General features: G+C 40.1%; 1 protein-coding gene across 1 annotated transcript in view; it reads right to left on the bottom strand.

The window, feature by feature from the left end:
* Window positions 1-15,365, bottom strand: part of PRTG (protogenin) — a gene marked incomplete at its 5' end in the record, with an annotated part of 49,427 nt that overhangs the window by 7,458 nt on the left and 26,604 nt on the right. The window contains 4 exons of the mRNA XM_010184396.1: window positions 2,635-2,805; window positions 3,552-3,679; window positions 5,369-5,555; window positions 6,099-6,194. Coding sequence (XP_010182698.1) covers window positions 2,635-2,805; window positions 3,552-3,679; window positions 5,369-5,555; window positions 6,099-6,194 — 582 coding nt within the window. The remainder of the gene's footprint in view (window positions 1-2,634; window positions 2,806-3,551; window positions 3,680-5,368; window positions 5,556-6,098; window positions 6,195-15,365) is intronic.

Below are 15,365 nucleotides of genomic sequence, written 5' to 3'. Positions count from 1 at the left end.
ACAGTGGCGGTTACAAGACCAATCTATCCCTTGCTCTCTCTCGTGTATTCCATCCACTTTCTCAGACTGAAGTCTAAATTTCAACCTTTGAAATCAGTTTCAGAAGTCAGAATTTATAGAATCGTGGGAGTGTATAAAATACAAGGTGGTTTTGTTGACAGAAAAGATTATACTTTTGGCAGAAGGGAAGCTACTTCAAAAGCTATTTCAGCTCTTCCATAAAAAACCACCCATTAGCTGAAAGCATTTGAAGTAAAATGTGAGGTATCTGTAGCCAGAGGAGCTGTAATATTTGGCACCAGCAAGGGTGAAAGGTCACGTTTCAATATTACAGGCGCTTTCCCACCAGCTCCTTTCAAACCTGCTGCACTGCTAAAGCAAGTAAGCACTTTGCACTGATTTACTGCACACCAAGCGCATAAAGGCTGTAACTTCTGATCCACTTGAAGAGAAGCAGGGAAAAGGGGGAGGTGGCTGAAAGAGAACGTACATCACAGATCGGCAACAAACTGCAGTCCTTTTCTAGTTCTGCCGTGCCTAACACAAGCTCAGTCAAATCGGAGGGTTTTGGTTTTTAAGTTGGTGGATGGGTAGAAATTTTGATGCATAAACTAAAGCCCATGCTAGGAGTTCTATAGGTGGTAGGGTTGGACTGTGGGGTTTTGTTTCCGTTTGGTGGGGTTTATTATTTTTTTCATTTGAAGGTATGCCTTTGGCAATACGGGAAAGGAACGGGGTTAAGATTTTGCAAATCTGCAGAACAGGTTTTGTGTCAAGACAAACACTAAAACAACACTATTTATTGCAGAGGGTTAGCTGATCTTATTGGAATAAATGCATTAAAAAGCCCAAACCCTGCTTCTACCTCAAATTACCTGAGAAAGGACCATCACAGGACTATCAGAGTATTTGCCCAATGTTACCTCTACATATTAAGTTTCTTTCACAGACGTTTTCATCTGTACTTTAACCAAGAGCATTACAGACTGTCCTAATGTGTCAAGATGCCCAAATTCCATGCCGTGCCTCAAACCCTCCTAACTGTCAAAATACAAAATCAGTGACTGTGATGGACATAGCAATCCACTGAGATTTACAGCTCTCCGTTTGCTGATTCCCTCCAACACTTTCAGTATGGGAACACACGAAAATGTTTACTGTTACTGACATCCCCTATGGATGGTAAAATACTATTAGAGATGCTGTTCAGTTTGGCACCCATGGCTGAGCTAAGTATATACCTGAAAGCGATTCAGCCACTTTGCTGCATACAACAAATACAGCGTATCAGCACCAGAATGACAAGATTTATTCTGCAAATATAAGCTCTCTGTGCATTTAAATCTGCTGGGTTTTTTTAGTGAGCAAAAATTAATTTTAAATTAGTCCTTCAACATGACAACTTTGTATCACTGTTCCTTTCAACAGTGTTAATAGTGAAAAAACATGGGTTCAATCTTCCCCCTATAGTTGCACCTTACTGATATTTCAAGACTAGTTATTTTTCACAATTTTTGCTTAAGATTGTTTGGCACTTTACTGTTACTCTCCACAGCTGACCATTCTATTTGAGGCCAGCCTGACAAACACCATTCTGCTCCATCGAAGACAAAGCAGCATCGCCATCTTTCAAAACGGCTCTTGATCCCTCGTCCTCTCTTCAGGAGCAGCACAAAGGACAACCACCATCTTTGAACTAAAACAGTTCACTCTCACTGATGGGGAAACAAATTGTTCTCTCTGAGTGCATACTCAGTAAGTTTGATGAATTTTCTCCACAGAAGATTTAATGCCTCACCCTTTGCTGACAACCAAGCTTTCAGCCATGAAACTACAGAACAGCAAAACAGTGACTCTTCCTCGGCAATCCTTTAAACCAGCTACTCAAGCACTTGACTTCACTCTGTAACACTGAGCTTTAATACATTAGTAGAACATTATGTATTCTGAACTGCCTCTGTCTGTTTGGCATACCAACCGAACAGTAAACGCCTTTTTCTTATTCACTGGCTATAGTAGAAATCTGTTCTTGGTGCAGCTCCTCAAGTCATAATACTATTCTGGAAAGTGCCTATAAAAATTTAGACCATATCTACATCTAATCACGAAGATGTAACTGAGTTAACGTTAGATTTGCTAGCTGGGGCTCAGCAATTGCAGAGCAATTTACTAGGAGTAGGGGAAAGTTCATTAAGCAAACTAACTGGACTGGCAGTGATTAAAAGAAACATATAAACCCACACAGCCACGTTTACAAATTTATTTCTGGAGAGCAAAGTATCTCAGAGACTTCAGATCTGAAAGAGTGCATTTACAAAATGAAACCATCACAAGTGTGGTTACAACAGAACTAAGATGGATGTAATGGGATCTATGAGACATTTTGGTTCACGTGCACACACTGAGCTCCAAAGCGACACAGACAGCCCCTCTCCCCTCACATTCTGAGTATTAATTGGCTTTCAATACATTTACTTCACAACCATAGGAATGCTTCTAAACTAATTATAACTTTTATGCGAGTATTTACATGAATTTCTTTCTTATTGTAGTCCAAGGAACCTGAAAGTACCAAAACATCTCACAAGTTGCATCACTGTTTGCCAGGTTCATAGGTTTATGATTTTAGTTTACCTTCTCTGTGCAACACTTGCCATTCCCCAGCAATCCAAGACTTCCTGGATGCGTAGAGGATAGTATATCGTGTAACAACTGTTTCAGGACCATCAGGTGGCTTCCAGGAAACCAAAGCAGTATCATCCTCTATGAGAGTCACCTTCACTCCGACTGGAGGGCCAGATGGTGCTGTGAGAATAGTAACACAATGCTATTAGGCTAACCTAATTTACATGCAATTAAATTGCTCAGGAAGAAACTGATGTGCAGACCTAATGGCTACTGCTACATCCCAGATAAACAACACATTCTGTTCCTCAAGAAAAAGTCTCCTGTTACCTCTGATCTGCTGAATAACTTAGATTTTGTAAAGACAAATTTCATCTTTTTCCTTCAGCTCCAGAAGGAAACAGTTACTGCCAAAACCCCCACATCGTTACCCTGTGAACAGCTACATCCCCAACATTGCAACGCTGAGAGCATGAAACTGAAGTTTTTTATTTTCACTGACCAAGTTGACAGAAAAGCAAACCAGCAGTTAGGCACTAGATGTGTAATATTCTTACAGTTTCTAAAACTCCTGTTTTTAGAATATGTGTTCATAATGCCTATGAATCAGCCATGCCTCTTCAGTAATTTTTGTTTTTTAATTCAAGTTATTCCCATTCAGTGGTTGCCAATGGTAAAAGTATATCACATTTTCTATATAGTTGCTGATTTTAGGTAGATTTTGAAAAATAATTTCACAGTTCCAAAGCACGGATTTTCCTGACAGCATTTTTCTATCTCTCACCAAGAAGAGCAGTATCTGTATCTCAGAGGAAAGTATTTCTCTATCCTACAAACAGCTTGAAATTAATAAGCAATTTTTCAGGCCATTTGGTTGACAGAGCTTTCTTTTTCAAACTATGTGGGGTCCTCTCCTAGTGCCTTACCTTCTGGAAGGGTAGTATGGTAGACTACTGGACTCCAGGGACTGGAGAGCTGGTCCACGTGCAGCCGAACTGCAAATTCATACATGGTTTTTGGCTCAAGACCTTGAACTAACATGTGAGTCTCAGACCTGTACAGATGAAGGAATAAAAGAAATTTAACAGCAGCACTTGACCTGAAGATCCCAAACTCAAATGCTATCTTTTAGTCACTGTGAGTAGATTCTCCCTGTCAGTTCAACACAAGACACACCAGTTCAAATCCAGATCCATGGTCCATCTGCACTGTCTACTTGAAGCTAACTAACTAACCCTGGAGCTCTCTGTAGGATATAATGTCTGCTGTTACTTGACTTGAGCTCAAGCTTTTTTAAAGGTTGTTTGGGCAGCTGATGCTGAATATTATTGCCCAGATCACCAGTAGGCATCCCAAACTCACCTCTTTCCACATCTGCCCATAGGACACTCAAGCTGGAGTAACACTTAAACTACAACCAGCACCATAGCTAAAAAGACACATGCTGCTGGCTCCATCAGCTGTTCCTGGATCTGTTTCTCAGTTCACAGAACAGACACAGGCTATGTGTGCGGCTTCCTCCTCCACTTACGGCCTCTATCACCTCATGTTTAGGGGATCTCTGTAGAATAACGATGATCCCTACTCATCTTGTCATATTTGGTAATTTATTAATTGTAAAATTGATTATATTAATTGTAATACTGCAGTTTACTGTTTGATCACAAATTCAATTGTAGACATTCTGCTTTATTTTTATTCTGGGGTGGGGGGCAAATCTTTCATACACACCAGGGTTAATTTCCAGGTGATAATACCTAAGTTGAGATTAAATTTCCATTTAAGATGGTGTCACTCTTCAGATACTGCTTTATTAAATCTCATTTAGTATTTTCATGTTCCATATTGCAAAGGCAGTCACCAATATTTGCAATAATCTCATCCTATCACATAGCAGTATTCATTGCTATGCCCATATTGCACACTAAGAATTTTACATGGTGATTATACTGTGTCTAATCACTAAGTCAGGAGTTATACAGCAGGGGATGTGTTCTTTGAAGAGAAAACCATCAATATTAGGATGGAAACTGTATTTTAAGACAGCATTTTTCTTATTTAGAAGGCTTGAGTAAACCCAAATATTGAGGGAGCTACACACATGCAGATTCCCTTAACAGCACCATGGCCCCCAGCATAGGCAGTAACAATGGAGCAAGGTCTTCGACTCCAGTGCCACCCTGGCAGAGCTGAACACCAAGCCTAGGCAGAACTCCTTCCCATTCTGCCATTCTGTGGCTCATGCATTGCTTCTCTGAAAAGCAAGCTGTAGTTCCTACTCAGCTTTCTCCTGGTAGGGTGTCACAGACTCAGGAACGTGGCATTTCCACAATAACACACTCAAACCCTCAAAACTCAAAAATTCTTGTTTTCAGTCTTAAATACAGACACTGGACTAAGTCCCATCTTTGCCCAGACAAGCCACCTCTAAAACAGGTAACCTATTTTGTTTGGTTGAAGAAGACAACTAGAACTGTCAACTTAGACAGCTAGAAAGTCATTGAAAATTCAAGAGCTCGTCCAGGCATCCAACACAAGGAACACAGAGAATTAAGCTGTTCTACAAATACATCTTAAATAACCCCAGAAGCAGAACTAACAGCTGCTGGGTAAATCACAGTCCTCTAAGGGAGACAGAAGTTTTTACAGTAAAAGGCAATTAAGATAGGGCAGGAAGAGGAGAAACTGAGTGGGAAGGATTTGGAAATGGGAAACCAAGACTCATTAGTAGTGCTGCACTTACGTTTGAAGGTAGAGCACCAGAGAAGCATTCTGCAGCCCCACTGGGTTGCAGCGGATTGTGTAATTAATGACTTGAGCAGATGTAAAGGCAGGCTTTCCCCAGTGAAGGTAGATAGAAGATGAAGTGTTAGCTTTGGCATAGAGGTGGTGAGGAGGTGGTGGCGGTGGCACCATGCGATCACGGACAGCTGTTTAAAACAAAAACGACGCATGAATTATTTAATGAAGTGCATACAGATACTGGTAAGATGAAGACACAGCTCTGAGCCCACAGGTTTAGATTCAAATCTGCCTCTACCCAGCACTACCTGGTATTCAAACCCAGGAATCTGGTTCAAGCTATTAAAGATCCCTCCTAACCAAACACGTGTCACATATTTCTTCTGTAGTCCCACTTTTTTAGTCAAAAACAAAGTCAAGACTATAAACAGAGACAAAGGAGAGAGAAATCTCTTGTAAGATACATGATATGCCATCGGTTAGATGATGCACACAATCCAATAGGGCAGGAAAATGTGCTTGGTAACTGTCTTGTTTCCTCAGCTGCAGTTCATGAACACTGGAGACTGTCTCAGTTACAGAATGACTAAGATAGTCTTTGTCACAGATCTTTCTGGTTCTCTGTTTTACACGGAATTATTTTATTATTTATAGGTTTAAAAACACAGAGCTGCTGGGACAGTGAAGCAGCTCAGCTCTTAATAAATTCTTCATGCACCTGCAACACTTACAGACACATCCTGGAGTGCTGACTGTTTGGTCTGCCTGATAACCCTCTTCCATATTGTTATATGCCAGCAGCCTTACATGGTACTTTCTTCTAGGATCTGCACAAAAAAGAATAATGATTAGACTCAAGTGAAAAATTAAGGATTTTCAGACATCTGTAGACAGTGAGGTAACTCGATTTTCCTGCAAGTTTGGTTCAAAACTTGTCTGCTGGATGCCTAGAATTCTGTCTTTTCTCCAGCTCTGTGAACTTCCCTGAATCTCTGCCCAGACTGCACTAAAATCAGTCACATATCTCCCAGCCTTGCTTCGATAGCCTGACACCAAAGTCTGTAACAGAAACCAGTGGGAGTAAGATAAATATCACATTTCTATCTCTAACAAAATCAAACCTTCACAACTACAGAGCTAGGTTTAATACTATTATTCATCATATTGAAAGTGCTTTCAGTCTGTAATAAAGATTTGTTAAAGCAAACAACATGAGGTCCACAGAAACCAACATTTATTTCTGGATAAGCAGGCTGTAATGAAGCCTGCAAATCAAAGCAAAGGCAGGAAGGCAGGACCCAGCAAAGAAATGGAAAATGCTTTGGTTCCAGGTTCCTAGAGGAGATATACTGTGGGACCACCGTGAGTGTTAATAATGCCTTTGACTCACAACTTCTGCGTCCAAATGTTTTCTTGAAAGCTGGTTCTGGCATTCTTGGAGCGTCCCTGTTCATAGCTTGAAGGGTCTCCCTCTTCCCCTTTCTCTGGCCATATCTTTGGGTACCCACACTGCAGTTTGCTGCTTCTCAGTTCTGTTAATGATACCCTGGCCTGGGTCCAAGTGAAAGATTACTACAGAGAAATGAGTTAGAAAGGACCCTTGAGCTTTCTGTAAGCGGACATGGTGTGGGGTACCCACAGGTGGGCAGGAGTGCAAACAACCAGGGTGGCTGCACTGCTTCTCTGCAGCCTGCTCCCTTGTGATGGTATTTGCACAAGTGCCTTCCATACAGTGACAATCTGCAGGTGGTAGCACCTGCTAATAGTGCATACGAACTCTTCTGGGTTGAGCTCAACTTCACCCCAGTGTTGATACTGGGACAGTTTCCTCTTCTATTGTCATGAACCTATTTCTTTCTACTAAGATTTTCAGAAGGTCTAGACAGATGTCATCTAACTGTGCTGGTTTATTCCCTTTTTTCTTGCCCTAAGATATAATGTTACCCCTTCTCAAACTAAGCTCTCTCCTCTCTCAATTCAGCTGAGACTTGACGTGGCCCTTCTCATGAAATAGAACAGGAACACAAATCCCTGACATTCCTTCACCACAGACAGGACTTTCCTTTCCATCAGATCGTGAGCTCCCTCTGCAGTCTCTGCACCAGCAACACAATCTTAACGACTCTTGATTTGATGAGTCCATAAAGATGGCATAGTAATTTCACGATAATGCATTTGTAAAATCTTTTCACATTTATTTTGAACTAGACAGTCTTTTTGTGCTGTAGTTATGAACATCAGCTTTAAATGAGATATCGCTAGGCAGAGTTTACATCTCTACGCTTATTTTTAGAAGACTATTTTACCAAAATCTAAATATAGGTGTAAAGAAAAAGGGGCTCTTAAATCTGGATTGAATTATTTCTTTGATGTGTTTAACACTAATGGCAGAATAGGCAAGAGAAGCCCATTCCCATTTCTCAGACTTCAACATCACAAGTAGACAAAACAAACCAACACAATGTTAAAAAATTGGGTTTTTCTTAAATAGAGCAAAATTCTCATTTGCTTTGATTTTTTTTCTTCACTTCACAATATCACTTTAGCAACAGATAAGATCCGTTGTTCCTAGTCAGCAAACTATAGTCAAAGAAAATGGACATACAGACACACAGAATAACCTTAAGCGTGTGATAAAAGAAAATATGGCATTTTAATATTGAAAATTCAGAAAGATAGGAAGATATTATATGTAAATCATTGCAATCTCTTTAAAAATTGTTAAAAACAAAAGACATATGAAGGGAAGGTGCATTTAAAACCACTGAGTCCAACCAAATAGATAAATGCACTTGAAAAGTACAAAGTGATCTGAATACTCCAAAATCAAGTCATGAGGCAAATAAGGGCACGCATCTCAGAAAAGCAGAACTATGTACTTCCCAGGCTTCTTAACCCGTGGCAGGAATACATATATTGAGTGCATAACTCAAAGCAAAGTCAAACTTTTTAAAAGAGGCCATCAAGACATCTTTTAGATCTCATTAGGATTATGCGTTGGAGGTTGTTACGATAATCAATTCTCCCATCCGTTCTCAGAAGAACCTTCAATTCGGGTACTATTTAGCAAACCCTCGGACAGATTCCACATAAACAGGCGGCTTCCTGCCAGCCAAGTGTCACAGTCTGTCTTTTTCTTTACAAGTTCCTGCAGAAGAGACCCCTGCTGCATTTCCGCAAGACACAGGATGACAGACACGATGATTTATCATCCTGCCGAGCACCTTCAAAAACTCTGTGCCCTTTGAAAGTGGTCACCCAGAACTGATCATCTTCACTGTGAAATGAAGAATAGCTAAGGTCTAGTGCCCTGCTGAGCTGAATGAGGAGCCTGTGAGGTCTGTTTATTCTCATTGCCTTTTTTTTTTTTTTTTTTAAACCTGAATTCCTCATTAACACTTGATTGGGGAGGAGAGAAAGAATGATGGGATGTGAAAGAAAGGCAAAACTGTGACTCCCACCAAAAAAAATATCAAATGTCGCTGAAAAAGATCCACATTTTTAAAATCTTATCTTTTAACGCTCTACCTTTAGAAAAAGCACAATGTTGAATATCAGTCATCTTATTCTTCTGTAAAGCAAGAAGTTTCAAAAAGAATTATCTTTATATAGAAAAACCTGTTTAAAAATAAAGTCTCTCAACTGGTCTCTACCACTTAAAACCAAGGTTATTTCCACTTCAGGACATCGTGGTTCCATTGGTAGCAAGACCAGTTCAATCCAAAAGCAATGTCAGAATGTTTAAGCTGTCCCACATTACTGCTTCTATGGTTGAAAAACCATCTGCTGGTATCTGTAATTGAAACAGCAGCTGAGGAGAGCTGCATTATGCGTTGGCCTAGAAATGCCTAAATGTTATAGTAATCTAGAAAGGAGAACAGAAAAGCATTTTAAAGACAGTGTACTGAGTGGCAAAATAAATTCATGTGAAACTTGCTTCACAGATTCCATACATAACATTAGCAAAGACCAAAGTACCTGCCGAGACGTTGCTCCATGTTGATCATAGCTCCACCACACGCTAAACAAGAGAACCAACAGCAAAAGATCTGCCTCCAGCTCCAACAGATAGTTGCACACTATTTGTTTTATGAATGGTGGGAAATATCTTTTCGTGTGAAGTAGCCTCTGTTTAGAACATTTGTAACAGTTGTAAGTTTCTTTTACATGCCCATGATTTTCTCCTCAATGGCAATCCCAGTACAAACTGGGCGCACACACTTTGATCTAGCAGTTTGTCGGCTGGATCAGACATTCTAAAGCCAGACATATCCTTAGAGAGAAAACAAGCTTCAGGAGCTTTCTTATCTTCAACTGGCGAAGGTATCCTGAATAGCTTACACATAAATCATTGATAAAAGATTTGGGATAGCATGGCCACCCGGGGGGCTGACAGTCTCAAATTTAGTGTATGCCATCCATGCACATTATACAGCAACAAGAGGCTTGAGAGGCTCAGAAATCAGGGAAGTGAGTATTGAGGCCATCAGTCATGCTCAGGAGTAACACATCTTTCCACAGAAGATCACAGCTATTCAGAAACAAATTAGGTGCAGTGATTTACTCAACCCGTTCAACACATAAATTCAGTTTAAGTTAAAAAAACCCTCACATCAAGATTTCACCCCTGCGTTTTCAAAGTTTCTCTGAACAGCTGGTAACACCGCGTCACTTCAATTGATTCTTTGCAATTGCAGTTGCCAGCATTTGTGTGGTGGCTGAAGGCTCCCTCCCAGACCTAAGGTGAAGAGGAACAATTATGTAGCCTATTTACCAACTGGCTGAATTTTTTTAAAGTTAATTTGTTTCTGTTCAACGTGATTTGTTTTGGTTTGTGTTTTTTTTAGTGCTGCTGGCATCAGGTTGTTGTAAAATTAAGTGTCACAGCACCTACAGCTTTTTAATGGGCATTTTTATTGTTATTACTTAAATCAGCTGGTAGACAGGATGCAAAAGCTACATTGTTTGTATAAATCAAGAGGCCAGCATTGATGTTGATATAAACATACTAGAGCCAATTCATAAATTTTATTACAAGAGTGTCTCTGGAGTACACAGGGACTGTTTTTAAAAGACATTTTAGGCTGAATCCAATAAGCTGGCATAGCTTCACATAGTACAATGGATCTGCCTTTACACATCCTTTTTATATAACCAAAACCTGTCAGTATTAAAAACACATGAGTAATACTTGAACCTGAGGCACAAATTTTGCCTCTGGTAATAACAGTCCTCTAAAATAAGAGTAGGAAAAAGCTAAATATTGCATTGATTAATTTCAAATTATCAAAATAAATGCTGCTCCACAATCACTGTTTTACAATTTATGTAGGATCAGCCTCATATTTCTGTGGCAGTTTTTGTAGGTAGGTCACTGCTCCCTGGTGATAACTCCTCTGCAATCCCATATCCTGTCATTCACTCTCCCATAAAATGCTGCAGTGAGCCCTGCAGATTCAGCCCTGTCAGGACCGATCAGGTCTTTCAGCAGCAAGGCACATGGGGGAGCCTTCTCTTTGTTTTGTGACTTTATGAGTAGGTTATACACCTTATAGTAAAACTGTGGCAATGCTAAATACTGCAAGTATGAGCAAAAAAAAGTAAGTTGAATTATCATTTAAGACATGGATTGTAACTTGGAAAAAACATTAAACATTGCAGCAGCTGAAGCTTCGGAGTTCAGATGGCAATGATTTACTTGTGTTACTGCCTCACGACATCCCCAAGACACAACCTTAGAGATTAAGTTCAGCTCCTCAGAAAGCAGATAGGAAGCTACAAGCAGTTACTGGTGTTAATGCTGTAAAAACAGATTCTTCAAGAAAAACCCTGGTTTTGTGACAAGTCATTTCATTTCCCAGCATGCAGGGAGAACAACAGCTGCTTCTCTGTCTGCATGCAAGAAACTGAAAAAGTATCATGAAGAACTGAGACTTTATTTATTAGCAGCTCATTGGAACATCCATGTTTTACTGCACCAGCTCAAAGTTATTCAGTATTCTTTACTACTGCCATCAGCCTTGCTTCTATGTAAATCTGCCATTTCTCTTTCGGTAAGGGAAGAAGTTGCTGCTAGAAAGCAGTTGTCAGTCAGAAATACTCATATTCAGATTTTCCCGTTTTCTTCTCAGAAATTTAAGATTTTAATATGTTCCAATTATATCTATTTATTAGTTAAAGATGGATTAAACACACAGAGCCCAGTTTTCAAAGCTTAGGAAAATACAAATGGTTTAGTAAATCCATGTACAACAGTAGGCAAAAGCAACTATAGAGTTGGTATCTTCTCATGCCAGAGAAGGCTATTGCCTTAGTGCACGTTGGTGTATTCCATGGAATTCCATTGAGTTACTGTCTCAAACTTACCTCAGTTCTTCTAAAACATTGAGACAAATGCACGAAAACATAAAGCAATCTGGCATTGGTCCACAATAGAAGAAATTATGCTTCTGCTGCCCCTTACTGGCCTCTGAAATATATCTACTGAAAGCCCAGGTTTTGTTGGGGTGACTGCTGTAGCAGCCACTGTTATTTAGAGGAAAGGGGCAGGGGGAGAGGTGGGCGGGAGGGGAGGGTCTTCTGTTTTGTCTTCACTTCCCTAGTGATAAAGGTGACATGGGGAGAGGAAGGAAGGAACACCTCTCCAACCAACGTGGGTTAGCTCCATCTGGTAGAGTTATACCTCGTTACTGCCAGATGGTGTCCTCATGCACTGCCAATGGCCACAGCTGGAAAAACCAGAAGCATCAAAGATACAATGCCTGTATTAGCACTTAAACAGCTAAAACCAAAAATGTGCTTCTAATCACTTTGCAGCTGGTGAAGTACTTCTTAATGCCACTACCTCGTTCTTAAGTGACCAGGGCTGCACAAAGTAACTTTTCCTAAAAGTTCAGTGAGAACATTAAAGTCACTTCCATATTCACAACAGAACAAAAATTCCATTCTCAATACATCATTAACAGGTATGAACAGAATTCCATTCTATTACATCATTAAAACCTCTAAGCTTAAAGCAGCATGACACTAACACCACAACCAATGAGAAATCCTAATTCACATATAATTCCATCCTCACTTTTCAAAAGAATACAGAGAAATGCGTATGTCCTGATCGCATTTTAACATTTATCTTCAAACCAGTTTTCTGCAAAAGAACAAACTGTGTTTGTGCCATTCAGGTTCTGATAGTTTGTCTTCATATGATTCTTCTATTCCAGGTAAATTTATAGCATTAAAGGTAAATATAAGACCTGTAACAGTGGGTTTCATGATCGCATTGTACACGTGAGACACACCAGGTAACTGTTCATTCAGCTGAATCTTACAATCAATACAAAATGAAGAGTCCTAAATCAAGAGTGTTACAGGGCTGTGTTTTGCTGATATCACCACCACTTAAAATTTTAGCTTTCTGGAAAATGCTTCATAGAAAGCATCTCTTTACAGGCTACTTAGCCAAGGTTACAAGAGAGTGTAATATTGCAACCCCAAAAAGCCCTGTCATTGTTTCCTTCAGCTGCTGCATGTTTGTGAAGCTGAAGGCCTTGAAAGGAGCCAGAGCAGAGCCAACAGGTCAGGGCTAGATAAAATTAAGAAAGAATCCGAGGTCAGACCATGAAAGAACTTTTCCCCCCACCATCACCCCTCCAGAACAGCGAGTCCACCTCTAGGAGCCTTTCACTCAGTCCTGATAAGAAGAGCACTCCACAATCTGGATTTCAGACTTTTAAAGTCTTCTTTGGGGAGAGGAAAAGATAAGGAAGCCCAAAGAAAATGGATGTTTTACTGTCGTTTATTGTTGACTCGTTAAGTCTGGATACTGAGCATACTTTCATACCCGTTTTGAACATCCTCATTCACAGCACTTTAAAAGGAAAATACTGGTAAAAATAAAAGTATTGGAGGTTTTATTCTTGTTTCCTAAAGAATCGGGATCGCACAGAATTTCTAAAGAAGAACACAAAACAAAGCCAGAAAACAAAAAAGTTCAGTGGCTGGATGTTCTGAGTGGAGTTCAGCACCCAGAAACTTCTCAAGCTCCAGCCAATATGGTGATTACAGCTGGGGAAGGGGATAAGAAAAGTATTTCAGTTTTATTCTTGCTTACATACAAAATCTTAAATAATACTTTTTTTCCTTTCAATTAAAGGTAGCAAAACTACACTACACTCAGAAGGCTGAAAAAATGGTTGTTCTAAGGACAAAACCTCTGCGGCCAAATGTCCATTTTTAATTTAATCTTTTGTGCTGCTGGATTTTTGTGTGTAACCTACAGGTCCATTGTTGGGTAGTGGTCCGGCTGGATAGCTCATTGGTCTGGCTTGCCAGGGTGACTGCGCTGCCCCCAAGCCCGTCCCTTCAACACAATAAACTCCAGATAATTATTCAAAGAAGAGGCCAGCAGCATGGGCTGCTCTGACATCGGGTCATGGCCTTTGACATCGAATCTGGAGCTAGCCAAAGTCTGCTCCGAGCAACAGAGGTCCAGGGGAATTATTAAGGGGGAAGGGTGGGAAAGGAAGAGCACTGAGAAATACTATCCTTAAAAATGTACTTTTGAAGCGAAATAATGTAAATACAGCAGAAACTTATTAGGAAAATAAGCAAATACATTTCAAATGTACTAGACAAAAAGGACAGAGAAGCGCATCAAGCCAAACAGTAGCATAAAGGCGGGAGGTAGAATGATGATACAGTTCAGGTCTGTTCCTCTCAAAAAGCAGGTATCCCCTCGCAGATTTTCTGTACTGCATTTTACTTCTCTTTTCTAAAAAAATGCCCTTTTACCTCGCTCAAGCACATACGATTAAGCAAATAAACACAGATTAGCAATTCTGATTCATGACTTTTTTTAAATCTTGTCAAGGCTCTGGGTATGTAATTTCTAAGCATTATTACTAGCTCCGGCGAATAATATTTAATTACTTCTCTTTTTAAAGAAGTTGGAATTTCAATTGCTCACACCTTTTAAACAACTTTTTAATATCAGATTTAAATAGTTTGAGAGGTTACAAATCACCAGTGGTTTACATCTCATGGTTTCTTTTTCACCGTAAAGGTAACTTTAAACAGTTTGATAGAACAAAGACTGTCTGTGATACTCATGTTTTCCTTTGCAAACCAAATAATTGAAGTAGAAACTAAGCAATTTGTTCTTTGTACAACACTGTCGAAGTTTATTTTGGTAGAAACTGGAACATATGACATATGTGAATTGATCCAGCTAAACGGTCTGGCTTTCCACGGCTTTGGATGGCTCTCGCTTATTTGTCTAAATCTGAAAAGGGTCTGTATCCCTTTTGTAGCTTTGCGCTATCCCCTTAGAGGGCCCCAGGACAAACAACACCTCACACCCCCTTGCAGTAAAAACATCACCTCTCCTGCTGCCCACCATCAGCAATAGCAGCTTTACACAAAAAAGGAGGGGGGGCCCTAGCGGGTCAGGATTAATTCCCAGCACAGAGCATTTTAGCCTTTTAGAGACTACAGAAACAAGAGAACTATCTAAACGTCTCTAGTCTTTTTAAAAGGAGTGAAACAAATCTCAAGGATTTTAAGTTTGCTTTATTTCCATACAGGCGTAGAACATTACTACTGTGTCTGCAACATTTTCAACCAGTCCCCACGTTTCTCTTGCGCTTTACAGAACTGTTCAGTTGCACGAGCAAGAAGCCCTCTTCCAATATTATTCTAACAGGACACTCTAAAACTAGCAGGCACCCTTATATTAACTAGCCTGGCTCACCGTTTTCAAAGTGAGCCCTCAAAAGCTAACTTGAAAGCAATACCAGAGGCCTGGACAAACACCTAATTTTGATCTTTTGTGCTCGTCTTTTCTTCTGAGAGACCTTTTCTTTTGTTGCTGCCCAGTGGAAAGCGCATAGCTCATTGGTCCTGCTTTGAAAGATGAGAGCACTGCCCCTCAGTCCACCCCTCAGAGCACAATCGCTTTAATGGAATTATGTAGAGAGGCCATCTCGAAGAAGAAGAAAGGG

This window comes from Mesitornis unicolor, unplaced genomic scaffold, assembly GCF_000695765.1.
Source record: "Mesitornis unicolor isolate BGI_N332 unplaced genomic scaffold, ASM69576v1 scaffold1790, whole genome shotgun sequence".
Classification (NCBI taxonomy): domain Eukaryota; kingdom Metazoa; phylum Chordata; class Aves; order Mesitornithiformes; family Mesitornithidae; genus Mesitornis; species Mesitornis unicolor.
Note: the sequence above shows the minus strand (reverse complement) of the source record. Positions and strands in the feature narration are given on the sequence as shown.